The following is a 22,553-nucleotide window of genomic DNA, read 5'->3' as shown; positions in this document are numbered from 1 at the left end:
TATGAGATGCTTCTGAAAGAATGAAAAAAATGAGGAAGGAGAGGTGACGGTTGAAGGTATTTGGTACCCTGAATAACAGTAGTGGCTGCAAGGGTATCCCTTGGTGACTGTAGTGGTAAGATGAAGCTGCCAGTTCTTAGCGTTACTCTTCTTTCCACCCTCCTGTTGAAATTTCTATCACCCATTTTTCCTGTGATATAAATATTGGCAAGTCTACCTGTGAAGGATCTATGTTGGAACATATTAGTTAAGTCAGTCCAAGCCTTATTTGATATATACTCAAAATAGGCAGTCATAGCTATCTTTCTTAAGAATAGTTGGTAGAAAAATCAACCCATCATAGTATGATGAAATACTGAGTAGAAATGAAAATAAGAGAGCCAAATTGAAAATTGGAATGTGTAGTAGGCTGAATGGCAGCCCCCTAAAAGATAAATTCAGGTCTTACTTCACAAAACCTGTGAATGGTAATTTAGATGGCAAGAGTGAATATTGCCTTATATGACAAAAGACGTGATTGAGATGAGGATGTTGAGGGGGGAGCACAGCCTCCACATGTGTTCTCACAGGAGAGAGGGAGATTGAGCACTGGACACACAAGAGAGGAGGACGCAACGTGACCACGGAGGAAGAGGTGAAGTGACAGACCCACAAACCAAGGGCCTCCTGGAGCCACTAGAAGCTGAAAGAGTCACGGAATTCTCCCCCTGAGCCCTTGGAGAGAGCACAGTCCTGCCAACATCTTGATTTTGGACTTCAGCCCTCCAGAACTGAGAGTAAATTTTTGTTGTTTTAAACCACCCAGTTTGTGGTAATTTGTTAAAGTAGCCACAGGAGACTAACACAGAATGGAAGAATAAAAACAGAATTGGCCATAGAGAAAATATGAGTTAACAACAACCTTAGAAAAATTCTCAGAACACAAAGAAGAGGAGTAGAAATCAAAATATATATGAACAAAAATAGGAATCATATAGGACAGATAAATCTACAAATTGGTACTCCTAAAGAATAGAGAAAAATTAATGGAACAGAAATAATAAATAAAAGAAAATGTTCTTAATCCATAAAAATGCCCATATAAAGATTAAGATAGCTTATAATATATCAGAAAAAGTGAACTAAAGCAATGTTTACCGACATCATTTTCTAGTGATTATTTTTCAGTCTCAAAAATAAAGACTCATACATTTCTAAGAAAAACAAAACAGTATTACTAGATTAGCCTTGAACTTAGTTATTGGAGAGTGTACAATCAAAGATGATCATGAGAATTTAAGCTTAAGTGATAATATAGTTTTGTTAACTGAGCTAGGAAAAGATGTAGGGTGGAGGAAAAAGGATTTGTTTATTTTTAGACATGTTGCATCTGCAGTGACTGCAGGACCTTTTTTTTAATTAAATATAAGTTTGTAATAGGTGCACCAAAAACTGACTAGGCATGCAAGTCCACAGTTTTTACATGATGTCTATCCAGAAAACACTTGTAATCTGTTGGGAAAGAAATACTTAAAAAAGGGGGGGGCAACATTAACCAAATATATACACATATCCATATTTTAAATAGGAAGGAGCTGTTGTAAAAGTAGATTTGAGATCATAGAAGCTATTAGCCTGGGTACAGATTCAGAAGCAGTCAGCTTTGATGCATGGAAGATGTGTATTAGGGGGGAAAAGAGGCCACTGGAGAAGGTAAGAGATCTGGGATTGAGGAAAATGACTTGACTCTGGGGCTAGACCCTTAAAAGAAATAAATTATAGTGTCCAAAAGTATGTAGTAAAGAAATTTTTCTTTATTTAATAATTAAGAAAATACAGTCTGGCAGGTAATACCATTTTCTTTACCTCTTGAGCAGACAGCCTCCCTGGAAGTTTGGTAGGGCCGTGTGACTGAGTTTGGCCACTGGAATATAGGCCAACTCCAGGCCTGGCCTTTAAAAGTTTCCTGCATGATCCATCATACTCTTGGTCTTTCCTCATCTGCTGGCTGGGATCTGGTGAAGAATTCAGATGTCCCAGAGGATGGCAAAGCCACAAGATGGCATGAGGCAATGCCCCAGAATGAGTGCTGGAAGAAGCCCCTCTACCACTCCCAACACCCATCCTGGAATCACGACGTGAATTCTGCCCACCATGGCACGGAAATGGCAAGGAGAGGTCAGACTCAGGACACAGCTTGAAGAAAGAGCTAATAATGCCTGCTGATAGACTAGACTTCAGCAGTAAATGGAATGGAATGATAAAGGACAATACCTATGTCTTTAGTCTGAGCAACTGGATGAATGGCGATGCCACTAAATCAAATAGGGAAGACTTGCAGAGGAGCAGAGCTTGAGGAAAGATCGAGTTTTCTGTTTCAGACATTGAACTGTGAGAAGGAGCTAGAATGGAGGTCTAGGATGGGTTCTAAGTAGTGAGGTCTGCAGGTATAACAGTCCTGAGGCAGAATGAGTCACAGTCCTAAGGGAGGTCACCTTGTGGGGAAGTACATGTGGAGAAGGGAGCAGAAGAGACTAGGACTAAGCCCTGTGTCACCACAGTATTTGCACTTCAGGCAAAGGAGTATAAAGAGAGGCTAGCGAGCTAAGAAGGAACCTAGAACTGTGCTGGCGGATTTTTAAAATAATATTTAGACTTATTTTTTCATCAATCTCTTATATGTAAGCTTGCTATCTTTCCATGGTTTTCTGCATACATAGTAATTTGTGATTCTATGTATCATATTGTAATCATTTTAGATATTTTGAATAACAGGCTAAACGTAAAGTGCAAACAATGCATTTAACACATTTGAAGTGATGACAGTATGAAGAGCTCTGACACGTTCACAAATGAGCCGTGACATCCATGTCAAATTCACGGCCAACCAGCAATGATTCTCAGACACCATCAATGTTAAGATGTGTCTTGATTTCAGAGATGTTAAAATATGAAAAGATGTGCATGTTAGAATTATGAAACGCAGTATATAAGTGAAAGAAAAGATTTACAAAACAGTACATATCCTTACTATGTATGATAAAATAAAAATGTTATATGAAATGTTTTGTTCATAGTTAAGTGCAACATTTAATGTAGCTCATATTTTAAAATACTGGTTGTCATATTAAAAGCACTAAATTTGATTTCATGACCTATTAATGGTTCATGACTTGCAGTTTGAAAAATATTGCCAATTTAGAATACTCTATACAAATGTTTGGCAATGAAGAGAAGGAAATGGGGTAGGTGTGTAGAGTTGAGTGAAAGCTATGTTTTATAACTTTGGTTGCTGATGCATTTTTATAAGCTAAAGAAATGCATCAATGAGTAGAGACTGATAGAATATATTAGAACAGGCGAGGGTTGGGGAAAGAATTGAAAGAGCAAGTCCTATCTGGAAAAAGGCAGGAGAGAATTAGAAGAGAAAATGTAGAGAAATTCTTAATAATAAATATTTGTCTTCCTTTCTTGCTTAATGGGGCTCATGAGGATTTAATTCTGTTTCATTGATCTTTCAAAAGAAAAGATTTTTGGATTTATGTATCCTTTCTCATTCCTTTGTTTTTTATTTCATTATTTTGAGATATTCAGTCTTCCAAGTATTTTTTAGGGGGAGAGACTATGATATGTTGCTGTTTCGGTTAAGATATACACCATTTCTTTATCTTTAATTCTACTTAATATTGAAGATATTTGCAGTTATATATTTTCCTCCAATTACAATTCTTGTTGGACCTTAGGATCTTGTATGATAGAGCCTCTTTCTCATTGCTTTCTATGGATTGTAATTTTTGGTCATCTTAATAAAATGATTAATACTTGATACATATTCATGATAAAAAATTCACAGGTGCCAAGGAGAAAGTGCTGGCCCCATCCTTGTCTTCCTGTTACCCTCCCCAGTATTTCATCCTAAAATATATATACAAAATATATCTGTGCATATACAAAAGTTTATTTATGTGTGTGTGTGCTTGTGTTTCCAAAATTCAAACAGGAACACTACACTTCCTGTGGCATTCTTTATTTTTTTTTGCTTAATCATGTGCACTGGAAGTCTTTCATGACCTATTAATGGTACACAAAGAGTTTCTAGATTCTTTTTAAGACTTTCACAGGTTTTTTTTTTTGGATATGCAAAAGTTTATTTAAACAATGCTCTCCTTTTGATGGACTTTCAGGCTATTTTATTATTTTTATTATAAGCAATAATTGTCCACATAGACTTGTAATTCTCATATAAGTTAGTATCTGTAATATGATTTCATAATCATGGAATTACTAGGTCAAAAAGCATGTGTACTTTTAATTTGGATAGATATTACTAAATATCTATTCATTATGTTCACACCATTTTTCTATTACAAATTTTCTTTTACATCAACATATGAGACAATTTTTCAACTTCCTTGCTTAACATAATATATTTTCTACCATTTTGCTGTTTACTACTAAGAGTTCAGTGTATTTTCAGTTTTCATCTGCTGTTTTACATGAGTTTGGGTATCTTTTTGTAGGTCTCAGAAAATTTGGACTTCATTTTCTGGGACCTGACTGTTCCTATGTATTCACTGTTTTTCTCTGAAGTTGGACATTTTTTTTCAATTGTAGAAGTTTTATATAGCAAGAAAATTAGCTCTTTCATGTAATGTAATTTGGAAATATTTTCCCAGTTTGATGTTTAACTTTTGACTTTATTTATAATCCAATTTATTTTTGCCAAAAAGAATTATATTTTTTAAAACAATTTTGTTTTCAAGATTTTATTTTTCCTTTTTCTCCCTGAAGTCCCCTGGTACATGGCTGTGTATCTTTACTTGTGGGTCCTTCTAGCTGTGGCATGCCGCCGCAGCATGGCCTGACAAGCGGTGCCATGTCTGTGCCAGGATCCAAACCAGCGAAACCCTGGGCCACTGAAGCAGAGCACGCGGACTTAACCGCTCGGCCACGGGGCTGGTCTCAAGAGTTATATCTTTTAATTGTAGAAGAAAGTATCAGTACTTTTTTTCATGGGTTTTGAGGTTTGTGTAATACTTAGACAAGCCTTCCCAAAATACTATTATCCTACATTTTCTTCTACCAATTCTTTATTTTTTTGAACTTGTAAATATTTGATGCACTTTGCTTCTGGACATTATTAAGCTGTTACAAGAATTAGTCTCCTGCTTAAAATAACCATAAAGACCAGGCAAAACATATAAAATAACTGTTTTCAGGCATTAAGTGCAACTAATGCAGGGCTATGATCTATGCAAATAGAAAAGAACTCAATGGGACCCCTATATTTGCCTTGCTTTGCTCTCTGAGAGTGTTCTCCAAACCATAGTGAGAGAAACAGAATCCAAGCAAAGAATGTATGTTTTCTGTGCAAAGGATATATCAGTGTTTGTTGATGATAAGGTGTCTGATATTTAGGACCAGGATCCAAAGAAGAGGGAGCTTCAAAGAAGGACCCCCAAAAGTCTGTGTAAAGATTTTTTGTGGGTCCTTGGCAAACTCCTAAGCTGCACATCTCAAGGCAAGTTTCTGGAAGGATTAGATGGAAACAGTTGCTTTGAGGGCTGAAGACCTGCACAGAGATTTCAGAAGCTGCACGGTGCTAAGAAGACAGAGTTGCACTTTGGGCCCAGCTGAAATGGCGAGATGTTGGGAAACAGCCTAGAGCCTTACAAAGCAGAACGTAAATCCAGAAAATATGTATACATTTGACTATATAAAATTTGAAAACTAATTTATGGCTAAAGCAATATGATAAATATAGCCAAAGAAAAAATAATATATTTGTGGAATATATGGCAGAATTAGTCTCCTTAATATACAAAGAATTCATATACAGTGAAAAGAAAAAAAGAGAAACAACCCAAGAGGATAATGTACAGAAGATATAAAGAGATCATTTACTGAAAAGAAAAGAAAATGGTCATCAATCATGAAAAGATACTCGATCTCACTTATAATTGAAGTAATTTAGGTAAAAACAAAAATAAGTGACCACTTTCCACTCATCCATTTGAGAATATAGAAAAGCTTAATTGATATTCTTCACATGTGAGGGACAATGAATTGGTTCAATCTTTTCTGTATTTAGTAGTATAACAAAATTTAAAATATACATACCTTTGAACTTAGAATCTCTTTGTTAAGATTTTATCCTATTAATATCCTCATGAAAGTTGGCCAAGATCTACATACAAGGATACACATTGTAGCATGTTTTAATAACATGAAACTGAAATAAAAAAACCAATGACTCAGTAATAGGGAACTGAGCAATTAATGTACTGTACATTATTATGTAGCCATTGAAAAGACTATTGTCTTTCTTTGTGTACCAGTATGGAAAGGTCTCACTTGTTAGCTGAAAACGTAAGATGCAGAATAATAATAAGTAAGATTGCATCTTTTTATTATAGCATTTGATATTACCAGAAAATGTAGTGATTCACAGAAATTGAAATATGATAATATACACCTGAAATTTATAGAATGTTATAAACCAATGTTAGCTCAATAAAAAAAGAAGAAAGAAAATGTAGTGATTCAATAAGATAGAAATGGGAAATTTCAACTTAGTGGGTAGCTCTGCTCCACTAGTCATTCAAAAACCCAGACTGCTCCTGTCTTGTTTCTTCACTATCCCCAGGGGACAAGGTCTTTGTGTGCCTGATCAAATCCAGGTCACAGATATAATCTAGCTCAAGCTCATAGTAAAGGAAAGAAACATGTTGGCAGTGTGACCATCTCCTAAAGCACCAGATGGGAAGTGATGCTTCACTGCAGCTTCCATTCCATTGGATATAAGATGGATCACATGGCCACATCTAAGTCGAAAGGGAAATTAGGAATGTAGTGAGGCTAGGCATTAACGTGCCAAGCTAGAATACTGTTATTTGAGTATTTCAAGAGAGATTTAGATTGACGGCTAGCAATCTCTATCACAAGTATATAAGTACTGAGAATTTTTGTGAAAAACTTTTTCTGAAGGGAATCATAAGAAGCTGTTAATAGAAGTTAGCTTTGGGGAAACAGATGGAAAGTGGAGGATGGAGACATTTCTCCCCTTTGAAGCTACCCTATTCTGCTTTCTCCTGTCTACTGTACGCTTACAGATATTACATGTATTACTTTATTTTTTAACTTTTATATCAGCAAAGGATGTCTGGATTGAGATTGGAGAAGTATTTAAGACATTTTAGAAGGTATAAATAACAATTTGTAGGTCATTGTGTTAAGTAATGAGAAAGAGGAAATAGTGAAGGAAGATGCTCAGATTTATGACTCAGGCATGAATGGTATTGCCCTTAACTCCAGTGGGGAACACTAAACCTTTTGAGAGGGAAGGTGATGAGTTCTATTTTGGGAATAATGAATTTGAGTTGGCTGTGAAATACTTATTTTGAGATGTTTAGTAAGTCGGTGATTATATAGGTCAGAAACTCATGAGTGAGGCATAGCATAGAACATATATTTGGAGTTCCAGAATACGTATGGTAATTGAAATCATGGGAGTAGATGGGATTGCCTAGTGAGAGAGTATAAAGGAGAAGAAAGAGGACCTCTGGAATGTCATGCCAACATTCAAGGGTACTTAGAGGAAGATAAAGTGGGAGGGAAGACCTAAGAGGAATGGCCAGACAGGTAGGAGAAAAAAACAGAAGAATATGGTTTCATAGGAGACAAGAGGGAAAGACTGTTTTTAGAAGGAAGTAGTAGTCCAAAACTTCAAATTCTAAGAGGACAAGCAAAATAAGGACTTAAAAATATCAAATTTAAAGAGAAGTTCATTGATAAACATAGGAAGAGCTATTTCTGTGGAGAAGAGGAAACTGATGCCAGGTTGGAATGAACTGACGGCGGTTTTGCTGTTGTTTTTATTTTGTTTTTAAAATGGGAAAGATGTGAGCATATTTAAGTATTGACATGAAGGATTTAATACAGAATAAAAGTGACTCTTTATAAAGAATAAAGGCAGAGTATATGTTAAGGTACAAGTCCCTGAGAAGATAGAAGAGTATTAAAGAGATTAGCCTTAAAAAGAAGGAGGAGCAGTTCTTCAGTTCTATTGAAAAGGAAGGAAAGAGGGGGTAGACATTTTGTCATATTTCGTGACAGAAAATTTCTCAAGTTCCAATCTGAAGGCCATTATGTTTCTCTGTGAAGTAGGACAGATCATGTCCTGAGAATAAAGGGGGAGACAGTGAAGTTGGAATATTGAAGATTGGGAAGGTTTGAAATAGTTATTATGGCAAATGAGAGAGCAAGCTGACTAGGGAACCATAGAAAGATTCTCAACCTAGTTTAATGATTTTTCTCCAGCAGTCCTGAAGCAGACATGAAGCATGCAGACTGTAATATTCCTTCATTTTTTTCCCCACACTAGGGTTTTGTCAGGTGATTGTAAAGGGAAATAGTGCAAGAGAGTTTCAGGTTTTTAGTGAGAGAATATGCATACCAATTGATCTAAGCTGGATAGAGAAGAGACAATGGGATGGACAGGGAGAAAATACACTTGTGGTACCAGTGAAATCAATGGACAGGTGTGGCAGGAGTAAATGAGTGAGCAACCTGGGAGGATAGGAGGTTGCAGTCAGTGAGTGGAATGTGTGATTTTGGGAGTTCAGAAGTGGAGCACTTGTAGGGGATAACAAGATCCAGAGTGTGGCTACAAAAGTGACAATTAATGGAGTATTGGGAAGTTTTGTGATGGTGAAGAGATTCAGTAACAGAGAGAAGTTGTTCTTAGATGAATCATCCATAAGCATATTATAATCATCTAGGTCCCAAATTCTGGGAGAATGGCACAATTTTGACTGAAAAGGGGTGAGTCACGTGCCTCATGATCAGAAAGAAGGCGATATCTTGGGGAGGATTAGAGGATGGTACAGCTAAATAATATCACCCTCAAAGGAGCTTTATTGGTGTTTAATTGTGGTCCCTAGTCCTTTAGCTGCAGGATGTGAAGGTGAAGGGAGGAGATATGACCAATTGAGTTTTACAGAAAGTGATATAAAATAAGGCAGCTTTGCATGTACAGGGATAATTTGAGGCAGAAAACAACAGCATTCATGCTTTCCTTGACCTTTAATAGGTCCAGGAAGTAGTCATGGAGTTTTGGCAAAGATAAATATATTAGATGTATCAGAAAGAGAGCCAGATAGGATCTCTAAAAGATAATCTTTCTTGCTGCATATTGCATTGTATTCTTCTCTAGCTTATTGGGAAGGGTTCTTTAAGTCTTCCTGGGAACGTACAGATGTCCAGATATGAACCAGAAGCCAGTGTTGTAGTATTTCTCAATGATAAATGGAAGTGAAAGTGAAAGGAGTTATTGTAGGTGCTCTAGTTATTATGGCTGTGTGAGATGGAAAAATCAACATCTGTTTGATGCGCTCTGGCCATTGTTCTGTGGACAGTGTACAGACTGTGTGAGTCTGCACGTGGAGAACTTTGAAGGGAAGAACCTGCCTACAAATTGTAATTGTTGGATTGTTGATCCATAGAGCTAGATTACCTCCTTCATAAACACAATGGTGGCAGGTATGGGTCTAGTGTAGGCGATGAAAGTTTCCATCACCACCAGAATTGTGTTCTCATTCTGGAACAGTGTAGATGTATTATAAAATTTGAATAATGGTCTTCTAATGGACTTTGGGTTGGACATGGGTATAGCTACCCATTCAGCCACCTGGGCAGCATGTCCTTCTCTAGAGCCTGGACACATGTCCTGTAGATGGCAATATACTGAAGGTACGGCCAGATATGAGTCTAAGAAAAGTTCCAGAGGACTATATTCAGAGTCTTGATTTGGTCTCGGTGAACCACTCAGCTGCTTCTTGGAAAAGGCAAATGCCTGAAATGGAGAATTTCATCTGTTTCTTCAGGCACTGCCAGGGCAGCTGTGAAATGTCAATACACTTTGCTGTTGTAGATACTTACCTGTTGCTTCCTCCTAATCCAGCCCAATGATTCCAGTTGTAGTTGTGGCAGTGTGCTGTAGACTCAGACTCAAGCTGGTTTAGGTTAAACAACTTAGAAACTCGAACAAGAGGAAGATTGACCTGGGAGAGTATTAGCTTGGCATTTCTGGCTATCTAATATAAATAATGATATGAAATTCAGATCTTTGAAAAAAGGCCCATTGTATTCTAGCACAGTTTGAATTTATTTTGATTGATTGATTCATGTATTTATTTGTATATTTATTGGTTTATTTGCCTTTCCAGAGTTATTCCAGGCTGCAGTTATCAGACATTATGATCACAGGGTGATTGGCCTAGGCTCCGAGTTTTACAGGCAGTCTTTACAGTGAGTAGCTTTTTGCATAGGTACCAGGGCAGGGGTCCTCCATCCCTGCAGTTTTAGGACACGATAACTTCCGCTTTTGTGTCGGAGGCGTCTGTTTCAGTGATAGAGGGTTATTAGGGCAGGAAAAGTAGACTAGAGTATAGGTAAAGGAGACTACATCAGTTCTTGAATTCTGGAAGGCTAGTGTTCTGGCTGGGATGTAAACAAAATGCATTTCTTCCTTGAAATAGTTTGTTAGTGGGGCAGTGAAATTAGGGAAGTGAAAATAACTACAAACCTCTGGATGACCTTGATGGACCAGAAAGCTTACCATTCAAGAGTGTCGGATACCTTATTGGGTGTCACCAAAAACTTCTGATAAGATATGAGTCAGGAATTTGATATTCAGGTGTTTGAATATGTATTTCTTAGGTTTGCCATTCTTCTAGATTGCCCAGAGTGGCCTAACCATGGACATATATGCCTAATGTTTGTTTTTATAGCTTCCAGTTACACACTGAGTTAATAAGTAATCCTGTTTAATGACTAGGATTAATGACCCTCCCCTCACTGAACAATATCTTCCCTCCCTATCTTCCCTATCTTTCTTATCCTATCTTCTTGGTATAAGCTGCCCAATTCATATTTACTTTTGGGCGTCTTTTTCTTACTTAACTCTGGGCAATTGATGTAATAATTTCTCAGTTCTCGCCTCTGCTTTCTACTGTGTAAATCCCATTTAAATTTGTTTGCTTGTTTATATATTTACGTGTTTTTCATGTAGACCTCAAAGTAATCCATGGAGCTGGATTTTTGGGACAATAGGCATTTCGGGATTTTGCAAACTCTTCAGAAAATTAATATCATTTCTGTAGAACTTTTTGTACATTTCTGCCAACCATAAAGCAGTTAATTATAAGACATTCCATAACATCCATTTTTAAAGGAAAATTTTGTTACAAACTAAAATGAAAGAAGCTTTAAAACTCACTCATACTTAAATTACAGTACTTTGTTCCAAGGACATGGGAATTAGTTTCAGAAGAACCTATTTTCTGGGGGAAAAAAGAAGGGAAAGATTACATCTACAATTTAAGTACTTCCTGAGTCCATTTTATTAATTAAATCACCTTTATAAACTAATTAAAAATTGGTAACCATATTATTTAAATAACATAATATTTGAGACTTTTTCTAACTAAATGTTTTCTGCTTTTTTGTAGAGGAGCTCTGACAAGAAGGCCTTATAAACCAGGACTAATTTGTAGTCAATGTAGCAGATATGACAGATGCACAGATTTTCTATGCAGTAAGATAAAGAAAATGATTTAAATATGAAAAAAATGCATCGGACGACAAGGAAAATGAAGTGTTGAACACTAATTTTTCATTGTCATGTTAATATTGTTCCTTTGATCAGAATGGTATTATTATGTTATCAAAGGAGGGTTGAAACAGTATCATCTTTAGATTTTTCTAAACTACACAGCCTTTTCTGCCCTCTCTCACCCCTGTTCCTGCCCCTGACATACTGGAATCCCAGAAAGAAGGAATGAGAACTAACAGTTATACCCTGAAAAGCCTTCACAGCTGATTCCTGAAATAGCAGCCTGTTAGAAAATGACTGCTCTAAAGGATAGGATATTCCAGAATATTTATATAGAGAAAAGAAGTAAAGTAGCAAATGTTTAATGGCCTTTTCTTTTATTTTTTCCCCCCCAATATTCAAAAGGTAAAAGTAGAAAATATATTTGATTAAATTTTTCTTTTAATTTTTTCAAATGTAAGAGCAGATAGTTGAAAAGTATAATTATACCTGGAATACATGATGCTTAGAGGAATGCGGTAGGGGATAAATTCAGAGAGTAAGAAGGGACATATTAGCTTTTGTGTTGAAACTAGTGGACAATTTCAGCATAATGCCACTGCTGGGTGAATCCACCCTAATGTTTCTGCCCTTGCTTCACTTGAATCAGGATGCAAAGTCTTGCTCTTCCTCTTCCCCTTTCCTTTCGCTTCCTGAAAAATTCAGTCCTAAAGCCATTAGATAGGTCAGGACATGGAAGGCATCCACACAGAGAGCCAGATGTGACATGTGAGATCCTAAGGAGGATGACTAGAGATCCATACACGGCAGTGGACATGGGGAGACAGCCTAAGCAGGGTGAGGACAGTGTCCATGTGGGGTATGGCCTTGTATAGGAAGTTAGAGCCCTTGTGGAGTGAAGTGAGTGTCCATGCACAAGGTCAGGCTTCGGATATCAGAGACAGATCAGGATGAAGGGACGGCTGTGCAGGGGTGGCTCAATATGTGCTGTCTGAGCCCAAGCATGGTGAGGAGAACATCAAAATGAGGTGGGAGGGAGAAGCCTGGCGTAGAGTATCAGCGCCCCAGCAAATGAGGAAGGCTTCCATGGAGTGATGGTCTGGCACTGGCTGTTGGAGTCCAAGCAGAATGAGGAGAGGATTGACATATAGGGGTGACCTGGCAAGAGATATTAAAACCTAAGCAGGTAAGGGGGCATCCATGTTTAGGGGCAACCTCACATGAGGTGTCAGAGTCCAAACTAGGTGACTAGATGACTAAGGCTTTAATGTGCAGGAGGTGGCCTGGCATGGGAGGGGTCAGAGCCTGGTGGAGTAAGCGGGGAAGCCACACATTGGAAAAGTCCAAAGCTGGGTTTCAGAGTCTGAGTGGTGGGAGGGAGTCCAAGTGGAAAATCAGCCTGTGGGTTGCCATATCAAATGCAAGCTGCCCAGCTAAATTTTAATTTCAGATAAATGAAAAATATTTTTACTATAAATACATCCCAAATATTACATGGGATATACTTATACTAAGAAATTATTTGTTGTTTTCTGAAATTCAAATTTAACTAGGCATCCTATATTTTTATTTGCTAATTCTGGCAACTCTACCAGCCTAGTGTGTGGTGTCAGCCCAAGCAGGATGAGGAGGGCACCCATTTAGTGCAGAGTAGAGGCAGTGATGGGAGATTGGCAGCACATGGGGGATTGATCAAATGAGTAAACCGATTAAGCATAATGGGAGACAATTTTCTCACTGTCAGAGAATGGAGTACAAATATGTAAGTGAAGAAAACAAGCATGACTCTTGTGATGAATTGGAATTAGAGGTTTGGGAACTTAAGGATTTAAATAAATGTAAATAAACATAGATGTAAATATCTGTATATGTATGTGTGTACATACATATGTTCCCTAGTTCTGAGTTGGCCTTAGAGCAGTACCCTCCTACCCCCAAAGCAATGAGCACAACTAGCACCCAGATCTTGATTTCTAAATTCTAGTCTGCACTCAAAGGAACCAGGGCTCATTGGAGAAAAGTTGGTTTCCAGGGCTGGGGCAGAGAAAGCATAAGATAAACGCAGAACATCTTTTTATACCTGAAAGCAAGGAAGTGCTCAAAGAGTGATGGAATATGTAACAAAAGGACACAAAAGGACTCAGAAGCCATCGTAAAGGGCTCTCACTGGTCAAATCAATTTTTAACTCATTGGATAAAACAAACTATGATTCATACCAATATAATTTAATAGATGAATAAGTTAAAAGTTTGATGAGGAACAGTGTATTTACATAGTTCCAAAGTAACTCCTCATAAAAATACTTAATTACTAAAGGGAAAAGAGTAACTTCACAATGGAGCAGCCTGGCAGACATCACCCTAATAAAGTGATCAAAGTGAACATCATCAGCAATGGGAAGAGCATAGCATCACTTTTGTGGTACTTCTACTAAAGATGCATGACCTAGTCCAATCACAAGGAGGCATCACGTAAGTCCAAATTGCAGATTTGTTTAAAAAATTGAGGTTTTGTCTACAAAACAAGTGGCTTGTTATCTTCAAAAATGTCAACATCATGAATGTTAAATAAAGAATGAAGAACTGTCTCATACTGAAGAAAATAAATAGACATGAAAACTAAGTGTAATGCATGATTCCAAACATGGTTCTTTTGCTATAAAGGATGCTATTAGCACAAATTGGCAAAAATTGAATGAGGTCTAAAGATTAAGTGGTAGTAATTTAAATATGTTAATTTCCTGATTTTGATGGTTGTGTATGGTTATGTAGAAGAATGTCCTTGTTTATAGGAAATGCTAAGTACTCTGGGATGATGAGGTATCAGATTGGCAACTTTCATTAAAATGGTTCAAAATAGTTATTTGTATTGCAACTTTTTTGTAAGTTAGGGCTTCTTTTAAATTTTTAAAAATTTCTAAAGAAGGATGCAAAATCAAAGGAAAGCAAATCAGTTTGAAGATTTTTGTTAGAGTCCAGGGGAGAAATGAAGTTCATTTTGGAGTATTTGTCAGAGAAATAGAGATGATGAGACAAATTTGATTAATATTTATGGAGCAAAGTTAGCAAGTCTTGGAGACTAATTTGATATGATATGGTCATGAGAAAAAGAGAGTCTCATATAAATATCAGGTTTTGGGTTTGCGTGACTAATGGTCAATGGCAATTTATTGAGATAGGAAGTATATGAAAATAGATGATGGGTTCAGTTTTGATCGTTATTTAGCTTTCGGTACCTGTTTAACATCTGAGTAGATAAGACTAGTAAACTTAAGGTACAGATCATGGCTGTATTTCAGAATTATTAGCATATAGATGAGACTAAAAATATAAAAAAGGAAGAACTCACTCAGTACAACACAGAGGGAGAGAACAATAGTATACCAAGAATGGAATCCTAGGAAAAAACAATGAGAAATACTGAAAGAGAATGGGGGCAACAGGAGGAGAGGGACAAGGAGAAGAGGGTACCCAAGTGTACCCTTTCATTAAAGCATGCTCATGGAATTGGCAATACGGAGATCATTAGGGACCTGAGAGAGACGTCAGAGGAGTAGTAGGGTAGCAACCGAACTTCCATGAGTTGAAAGTGAATGGAAAGTGAAGAAGTAGAAATATCTAGGGCAATATCATGTGGTCAAAAAGCTTGGTTGAGGAATTTCCAGTTTAAAATAGCATCTTGCTGGTAGGTTCCAACAAAGCTTATCCTAATTTTTTATTAAAATGCCACTAAGGACTCTTTCATTTAGCTAATCAACAAACATATGTTTAGTGGTAATTGTGTGCCAGATTTTGCACCATGCAGTGGGGGTAAAATGGTAAGGAGAGAGACATACTTCCTGCCCTCTTTGAACTTACAGTCTAGCTACGAAGATAGCATTTAAAGTAAAAAACAATATTGTAAAGTATAAAGCTATCATTTTTAAATTTTATTTATTTAAAGTTCTATGAATTTTCATATATGTATAGATTCAAGTTATCACCACTACAGTCAGGATATAAAACAGTTCCATGGCCAAATAAAACCTCCCTTGGTTTATTCCTTTATGATTTCACCCCCCTCCCATCCCTAATTCTGGCATCCTCCAAGCTGTTCTTCACGACTTTAGTTTTGTCTTTTTGAGAAAGTCATACAAATGGAATCATATAGTTTGTAACCTTTGAAGACTGGCTTCTTTCACCCAGCATGATCCTTTGAGATTAAGCCAAGTCGTTGTATATATTAATAGTTTATTCTTTATTTGCTGAGTAGTATTCCCTTACATTGAGGTACCACAGTTTGTTGAACCATTCATTCATTGAAGGACATTTGTGTTGTTTCCAGTTTTTGGCAGTTGTGAACAGAGCTGCTACAAACATTTGTGTACAGGTTTTTGTGTGGATATGTTTTTATTTCTCTAGGGTAAATACCCAGAAGTGAGACTCCTGGGTCATATGGTAAATATGTGTTGAACATTATAGGTAAATGACAGATTGGTTTCGTAGCTGTTCCATTTTGCATTCCCCCCAGGAATGTATGGGCATTCCAGTTGCTTTGTTTTCTCATGAGCGCTTGGTGTTCTCAGTATTTTTTACGTTAGCCACTCTAAAATAGTGTAGTAGTATCTCATCGTGTTTTTAATCTGCATTTGTGTGTAGTGTAGCGTATCTCTTTTTGGTTTTGATTTGCCTTTTTCTAATGGCTGCTGATGTGGAACATCTTTTCGTGTACTGTTTACCTCATTATATCCTCTTTGGTGAAGCGTCTGTTCAAATCCTTTGCCCATTTTTTAGTTGGATTGTTTATTTTGAGTTTTGAGAGTTCTTTATATATTATAGATATAAATCCTTTGATTGATATGTGATTTGAAAATATTTTCTCCCAGTCTGTAGCTTGTCTGTTCATTTTTTAACAGTATCTTTTCATGAAGCAAAATATTATAAAGTCCAAATTATTAATTTTTCTTTTCCAGATTGTTTTTCTTTTACCATGCCTAAGAACACTTCACCTAACCTCAGAGTTCGAAGATTTTCTCCTATGTTTTCTTCTAAAAATTTTATAGTTTTACATTTAGATCTGTGATCTCTTGTGAGGTTTTTTTTTTTAAAGATTAGCCACTGAGCTAACAAATGTTGCCAATCTTCTTCTTTTTTCTTTTTCCCCTTCTTCTTCTCCCCATAGCCCCCCAGTACATAGTTGCATGTTCTAGTGTGAGTGCCTCTGGTTGTCCTATGTGGGACGCCGCGTCAACAGAGTCTAATGAGTGGTCCATGTCTGCACACAGGATCTGAACCAGTGAAACCCTGGGCTGCCGAAGCTGAGCACGCAAACTTAACCGCTCGCCCACGGGGCCGGCCCTGAGTTAATTTTTGAATAAGATGTGAGGTTTTTGCTGAAGTTCTTTGATTGTTTGATTGTACATGGAAGACCAGGTGTTCCATAACCGTTTGTGGAAAAGACTGTCCTTTCACCATTGAATTGCTTCTGCACGCTTGTCAAAAATCAGTTGGGCATATTTCTGTGGGTCTGTTTCTGGATTCCCTATTCTGTTCCTTTGATGTATGTATTTATCCTTCCACCAATCCCACACTATTTTGATTATTCTAGCAATATAATACACCCTTAACATCAGGTAGACTGTTGCCTCCTACTTTACTCTTCTTTTAAAATGTTGTTTCAGCTATGCTAGTGCCTGGCCTTTCCATATAAGTTTTAGAATACACTTGTCTATGTCAACAAAGAGTCTTTCTGGGATTTTGATAGAAATTGCATTAAACCTATAGATCAATCTGGGGAGAATGGATTTTGACTATACTGAGTCTGCCAATCCATAAACATAATTTGTTTCTCCATTTGTTGGGGTATTGTTTCATCAATGTTTTCTGGTTTTCAGAATTAGGATTTTGTACATGTTTTCTTAGAGCTACCTCTAAGTGTTTCAGTTTTTTGGAGCTGTTGTAAATGGTATTTTAAACTCTTTTGGTTATCTTTCTGATTTCTAGTTTGGTTCCATTGTGGTCAGAGAACATACGGCATGTGGGTTTCAGTTCTGTTAAATTTTTTGAGGTGTGATTTTTGGTCTGAGATATATTCTACTTTAGTGTATATTTGACAGGTTTTAAAAGAATGTGATTCTGCTATTGTTGGGTATAGTGTTGTATAAATATCGATTAGATTCTGTTGTTGATAGTGTTGTCCTTCTATATCTATGACAATTTTCTGTCTGGTTGTTCTATCAATTTTTAAGAAAAGTATGTTGAAATTTTGTAGACTTTTCTATTTTCCCTTTCAGATCTGTCAGTTTTCCTTCATGTATGTTGAAATTCTGTTGTTACATGCACAAACAATTAGAATCATTACACTTTCTGAATTGACCATTTTATCAAAAGTAATGTCCCACTTTATGCCTGACAGTTTTCTTTACACCGGTCTGTTTTTTCTATATAAATAGAAAAAATAAATCTATATAACTTCAGCTTTCTGCTCATTTCTGTTTATTTTTGAACTGCCCATATATCTATAGAAAGTGTGCAGTTAGGCCATCTTTTCAATCCATTCTGACAATCTCTGTTTCAGTTGATGTATTTAGACCACTTACATTTGATAAAATTATTAAATGTTTGGATTTAAGTCTACCATTTTATTTGTTTTCTGATTTTTTGCTCTTTTTTTATTGCTATTTTCCTTTTTATGGCTTCCTTTGAGTTACTTAAACATTTTTCAGTGTTCATTTATCTATTGTGATCTCAACATACCTCTTTGTATAATTTTTTTAGTTGTTGTAACAACATGCATACTTAACTTTTTACAGTCTATTTAGAATCAATATTTTATCACCTCTATTGGAATGTGGAAACCTTACCATCCCTTATGGATCCCTTTACCCGCCCTCTATATCCTGTAGTTATCTTACATGTTATATCTACATATATTGAAAATGCCATCAATGTTAAACTTTTAGTTTTCAACTCTCAAATATATTTTAAATAACTCAAGAGGAGAAGAATAGTGTATTATATTTACCTAGATAGTCTATTTTGTTTACCATTTTGTGACTTTCCCTGCATTCCTAATATTCCAGGTTTTCTTCTGGTATCGTTTACCCTCTATATGAAAATATACTTTAACAATTCTTTTACAGCAGGTCTGCTAGCTACAAATTCCCTTAAGATTCCTCCATTTGGAAATGTCTTTATTTCTTCTTCATTGCCGGAGGTTATTTTTGCTGGATATAAAATTCTTTTCTTGACAATTCTTTCCTTTTGGCACTTCATAAATATTGTACTACTTCCTCCTGGCCTCTATGGTTTCTAGATGAGAAATCCACAGACATTTAACTCCTTGTTGCCTTATGGGTAATGTTATTTTCTCTGACTTCTTTCAGGATTATTTGAAAGTTTGATTATGATGTGTCTGAGCATGGATTTCATTGGGTTTATTCTGTATGATGTATGCTCAGCTTCTTGAATCTGTAGGTTTGTCTTTTTCTAAACTTGGGAACTTTTCAGCCACTGTTTCTTCATATATTTTTTTCAATACCACACTCTTTCTCTTCTCCTTCTGGGACTCTGATGACATGAATGTTAGACTTTTTGTCACTGTCCCACAGTTTTGCTGAGGCTCTCTTCATTTTTCTTTAAAATTTTTGTTCTGTCTTTCAGATTGGATCATTTACATTGATCTATTGTCTTTAAGTTCACAGACTTTTTCCTTTGTCATCTCTATTTTGCTATTGAGTCCTTCCAGTGAGTTGTTTCTGGTTTTGTTTTTTTGGTGAGACCCTGAAGTAGAAACCCAGCCAAGCCATGCCTGGACTCCTGACCCCAGAAACTGTGAGATAACAAATGTGTGTTGTCCTACGCTGTTAAGTTTGTGGAAATTTGTTAACCAACTAATTAAACTAATACAATAATACTGAAAAAGACCAATCCATTATCTATACAAAAAAACTCCAAGAAAAAGAGAAAAACAGATAAGCATATGGCAAAAGAAAAACAGATCGAAAATGAGAACAGATGTGCCATATTCAAAAAAACTTGACATAGCAGCTTAAAACAAGAGATCAAAGCAAAGATACAAAGGTCAAGGAAAATATAGCAAGACAACAGAAGATGAAGCTGCTAGTAGAGCATAGGAAAAACCTGAAAGAAAAAAGTAGAACCATTACAGAAATGAAGATCACATTGGAAACAGTGCAAGGAACCAAAAATGCTGGAAAACACAATAAGGGATATGAAGGACATGATTGAGAAATGCAAGCAAGGGATTTAAAAGATTAAGGAGAAAATTATAAATATGCACAGGTAAATCAGATTCAACATGTAAATAATTGGAGGCCCCAAAGAACGGAACCAAAATAATAGAACAGGAAATATAGCTGTAGATAGATATATAGATATTTAAAGAAATAATTAAAAAAACCTTCAGAAATAGAAATTCTTGAATCTAAGCATTAGAAGTGCATACTATGAAATACAAATTGGTGCAGCCACTAATGGAAAACAGTAGGTGGTTCTTCAAAAAATTAAAAACAGGATTATCATATGATCCAACAATTCTACTTCTGGGTGTTTATCTGAAGAAAATGAAAATACTTACTTGAAAAGATATGTGCATCCCCCTGTTCACTCTTCATTGCAGCATTATTTACAATAGCCAAGACGTGGAAACAACCTAAGTGTCTATTGATGGATGAATGGATAAAGAAGATGTGATATACATATCTCCAGTGGAATACTATTCAGCCATAACAAAGAATGAAATCTTGCCTTTTGTGACAACATGGATGGACCTTGAGGGCATTTGCTAAGTGAAATAAGTCAAACAGAGAAAGACAAATACTGTATGATCTCATTTATATGTGGAATCTAAAAAAGAAAAAAAAAAAAACTCATGGATACAGAAAACAGATTGGTGGTGGTTGCCAGAGGTGAGGTTGAGGGAGTGGGTGAAATGAGTGACGGGGCTGAAAACTTCCAGTTATAACTTATAAACTTATAAGTTTACTATAAACTTCCAGTTATAAAATAAATAAGTCATGGGGATGTAATGTACAGCATGGTAACTATAGTTAGTAATACTGTTTTGCATATGTGAAATTACTGAGAGAGTAGATCTTAAAAGTTCTCATCAAAAGAAAAATATTTTTGTAACTCTTTGGGGATGGACGTTAAGTAGACTTATTGTGGTGATCATTTTGCAGAATATACAAACATCAAGTCATTATGTCATATACCTAGAACTAACATGATGTTATATGTCAATTATACTTCAATTAAAAAATAAATAAAGACAACCTTGTAAAGAAAAAAAAGAAAGTGCATACTATGTGCCAGGAAAAAATAACACTAAACAGTCACTATTTAGATACTGCCTAGTAAGTTAGAAGAAAAGGAAGAATCCTTTAAGTATCCAAGCAAAAATGTAAAATCATTTATTAGAGAGTTTAACAGTCTGGGTTGAGTCAGGAAAACAGCCACTCTAAGTATTCCAAGAATATAGTGTTTAACATAGTTTACATGAGTGCTGTTAACTCCATGGGAGCAAAGGTCAGAGAAGTTACCATGGAAGGGCAGAGAAACTGTAGTCAAAGGGTCAGGGAAGCAGATACTGAAGACCTCTTAGTCTGAAGCACCAAAAATAGGTGGCTCTCAGAATCTCACCAGGAAATTGCTGCAATTCTCAAGAATCTTTCAGAAAGCTCCCACCAATTGTCTCAGCTTTTGGCAGCAAAGCAAATAGTTTCCCATTCTACCAAGAAGCCACTGAATCTCACATCCATTCCGGTCTTTGGCTAACAACCAACTCTGGAGAATGATGGTCTCCACTTCTCTTATATCTTCCAAATTTCACTTGCATTTCTTTCATCAGCAAACTCTAACCTGAAGCTATACAGAGAAAGGAATTCACAGAAAGGTACTTAGTTCCCTGTTCCAGCTGTACAGTACATAATTGACTTTACGCTGGTGTGGTAGTGATGCTGCGTTGGCAATTGACAGTCCTGCATTGAGGGGTAAAATTCAGCCTGGCCTCGAACTTCTCTACTATAACAATCAATACTAAGAGACAATGGAGTAATACCTGTATCAGCCTTAAGGCAAGAAGTGTGAACCAAGAATTTGTATGCAGCCAAATCTATTATTTAAGTATAAGCAAACAAACAAATATTGTGGGAACATGCAGTACTTGTGGTACATAGTTCTCATCAACACTTCCTCAGTAAACTCCTAGAGGATGACTTTCACCAAAAAGAGGAGACGAATGGAAAAGTGAAAAGCTGAACTGAAAGAACTGTCTGTAAGCGTTGAACCTTAATTGATAGGCAAAGACTAAAACAAATCAGAAGGTTGTAACTACAAAGAGAAATAATAAATTTACAAATATCTGATATATATGTAATATACAAGTGATGAAACTAATAAAACTTGGGAGAAAAGAGAGGTAGAAAAATGTGCTTAATTTCCTTCTCTTTTATAACCAGGGGCCAAAAGACATTATTTAAAGCTGACAAATCCAACAATAAAGAGATAAGTAAATTTAAATGTATTTAAATGTTTGATCAAGTGCAAAAGTAAAAGAAGAATGCCTAGTGAAAATAAGTGATGAGAAAGGAAGGAAGATGCAAAGAACAAACGTACTAATTACATCATTGCTCTTTCTAAGCAATCAATAAATACACATACACAGAATGAAGAAGAGAAAATAAAGACTGTATGGTAAAAATTTTTTAAAAGGAGCCCCAAAATAGAAATCACTGCCTAAAATATGAAGGAATAAATAAGACCAAGCACAAAAGGCTAAAATAACCTCAAAGACCCAACATCTTCTCCAAGATGCTGAAGCACGATTTCCAACTTTCCCTCTAAGGGTACTGCCACTGCAAGACAAAGCCCCTGGTTGCCACTGGGCTCTCTGTGTGTGAAAACTCGTTCTTCCTCCCACTCTCCTTCCTGGCAGAATCCAGGAATGGTTGTCTGGCCT

The 22,553-nt window shown here is 36.3% G+C and overlaps 1 protein-coding gene across 1 annotated transcript in view; it reads left to right on the top strand.

The window, feature by feature from the left end:
- Window positions 1-22,553, top strand: part of GLIPR1L2 (GLIPR1 like 2) — a 39,252-nt gene that overhangs the window by 15,473 nt on the left and 1,226 nt on the right. The window contains exon 4 of the mRNA XM_014841487.3: window positions 11,490-11,575. Coding sequence (XP_014696973.1) covers window positions 11,490-11,575 — 86 coding nt within the window. The remainder of the gene's footprint in view (window positions 1-11,489; window positions 11,576-22,553) is intronic.

Source organism: Equus asinus, chromosome 4 (genome assembly GCF_041296235.1).
Source record: "Equus asinus isolate D_3611 breed Donkey chromosome 4, EquAss-T2T_v2, whole genome shotgun sequence".
NCBI classification, from domain to species: Eukaryota; Metazoa; Chordata; class Mammalia; order Perissodactyla; family Equidae; genus Equus; species Equus asinus.
The sequence above is the reverse complement of the archived record's forward strand: the minus strand, read 5'-3'. Positions and strand labels throughout refer to the sequence as shown.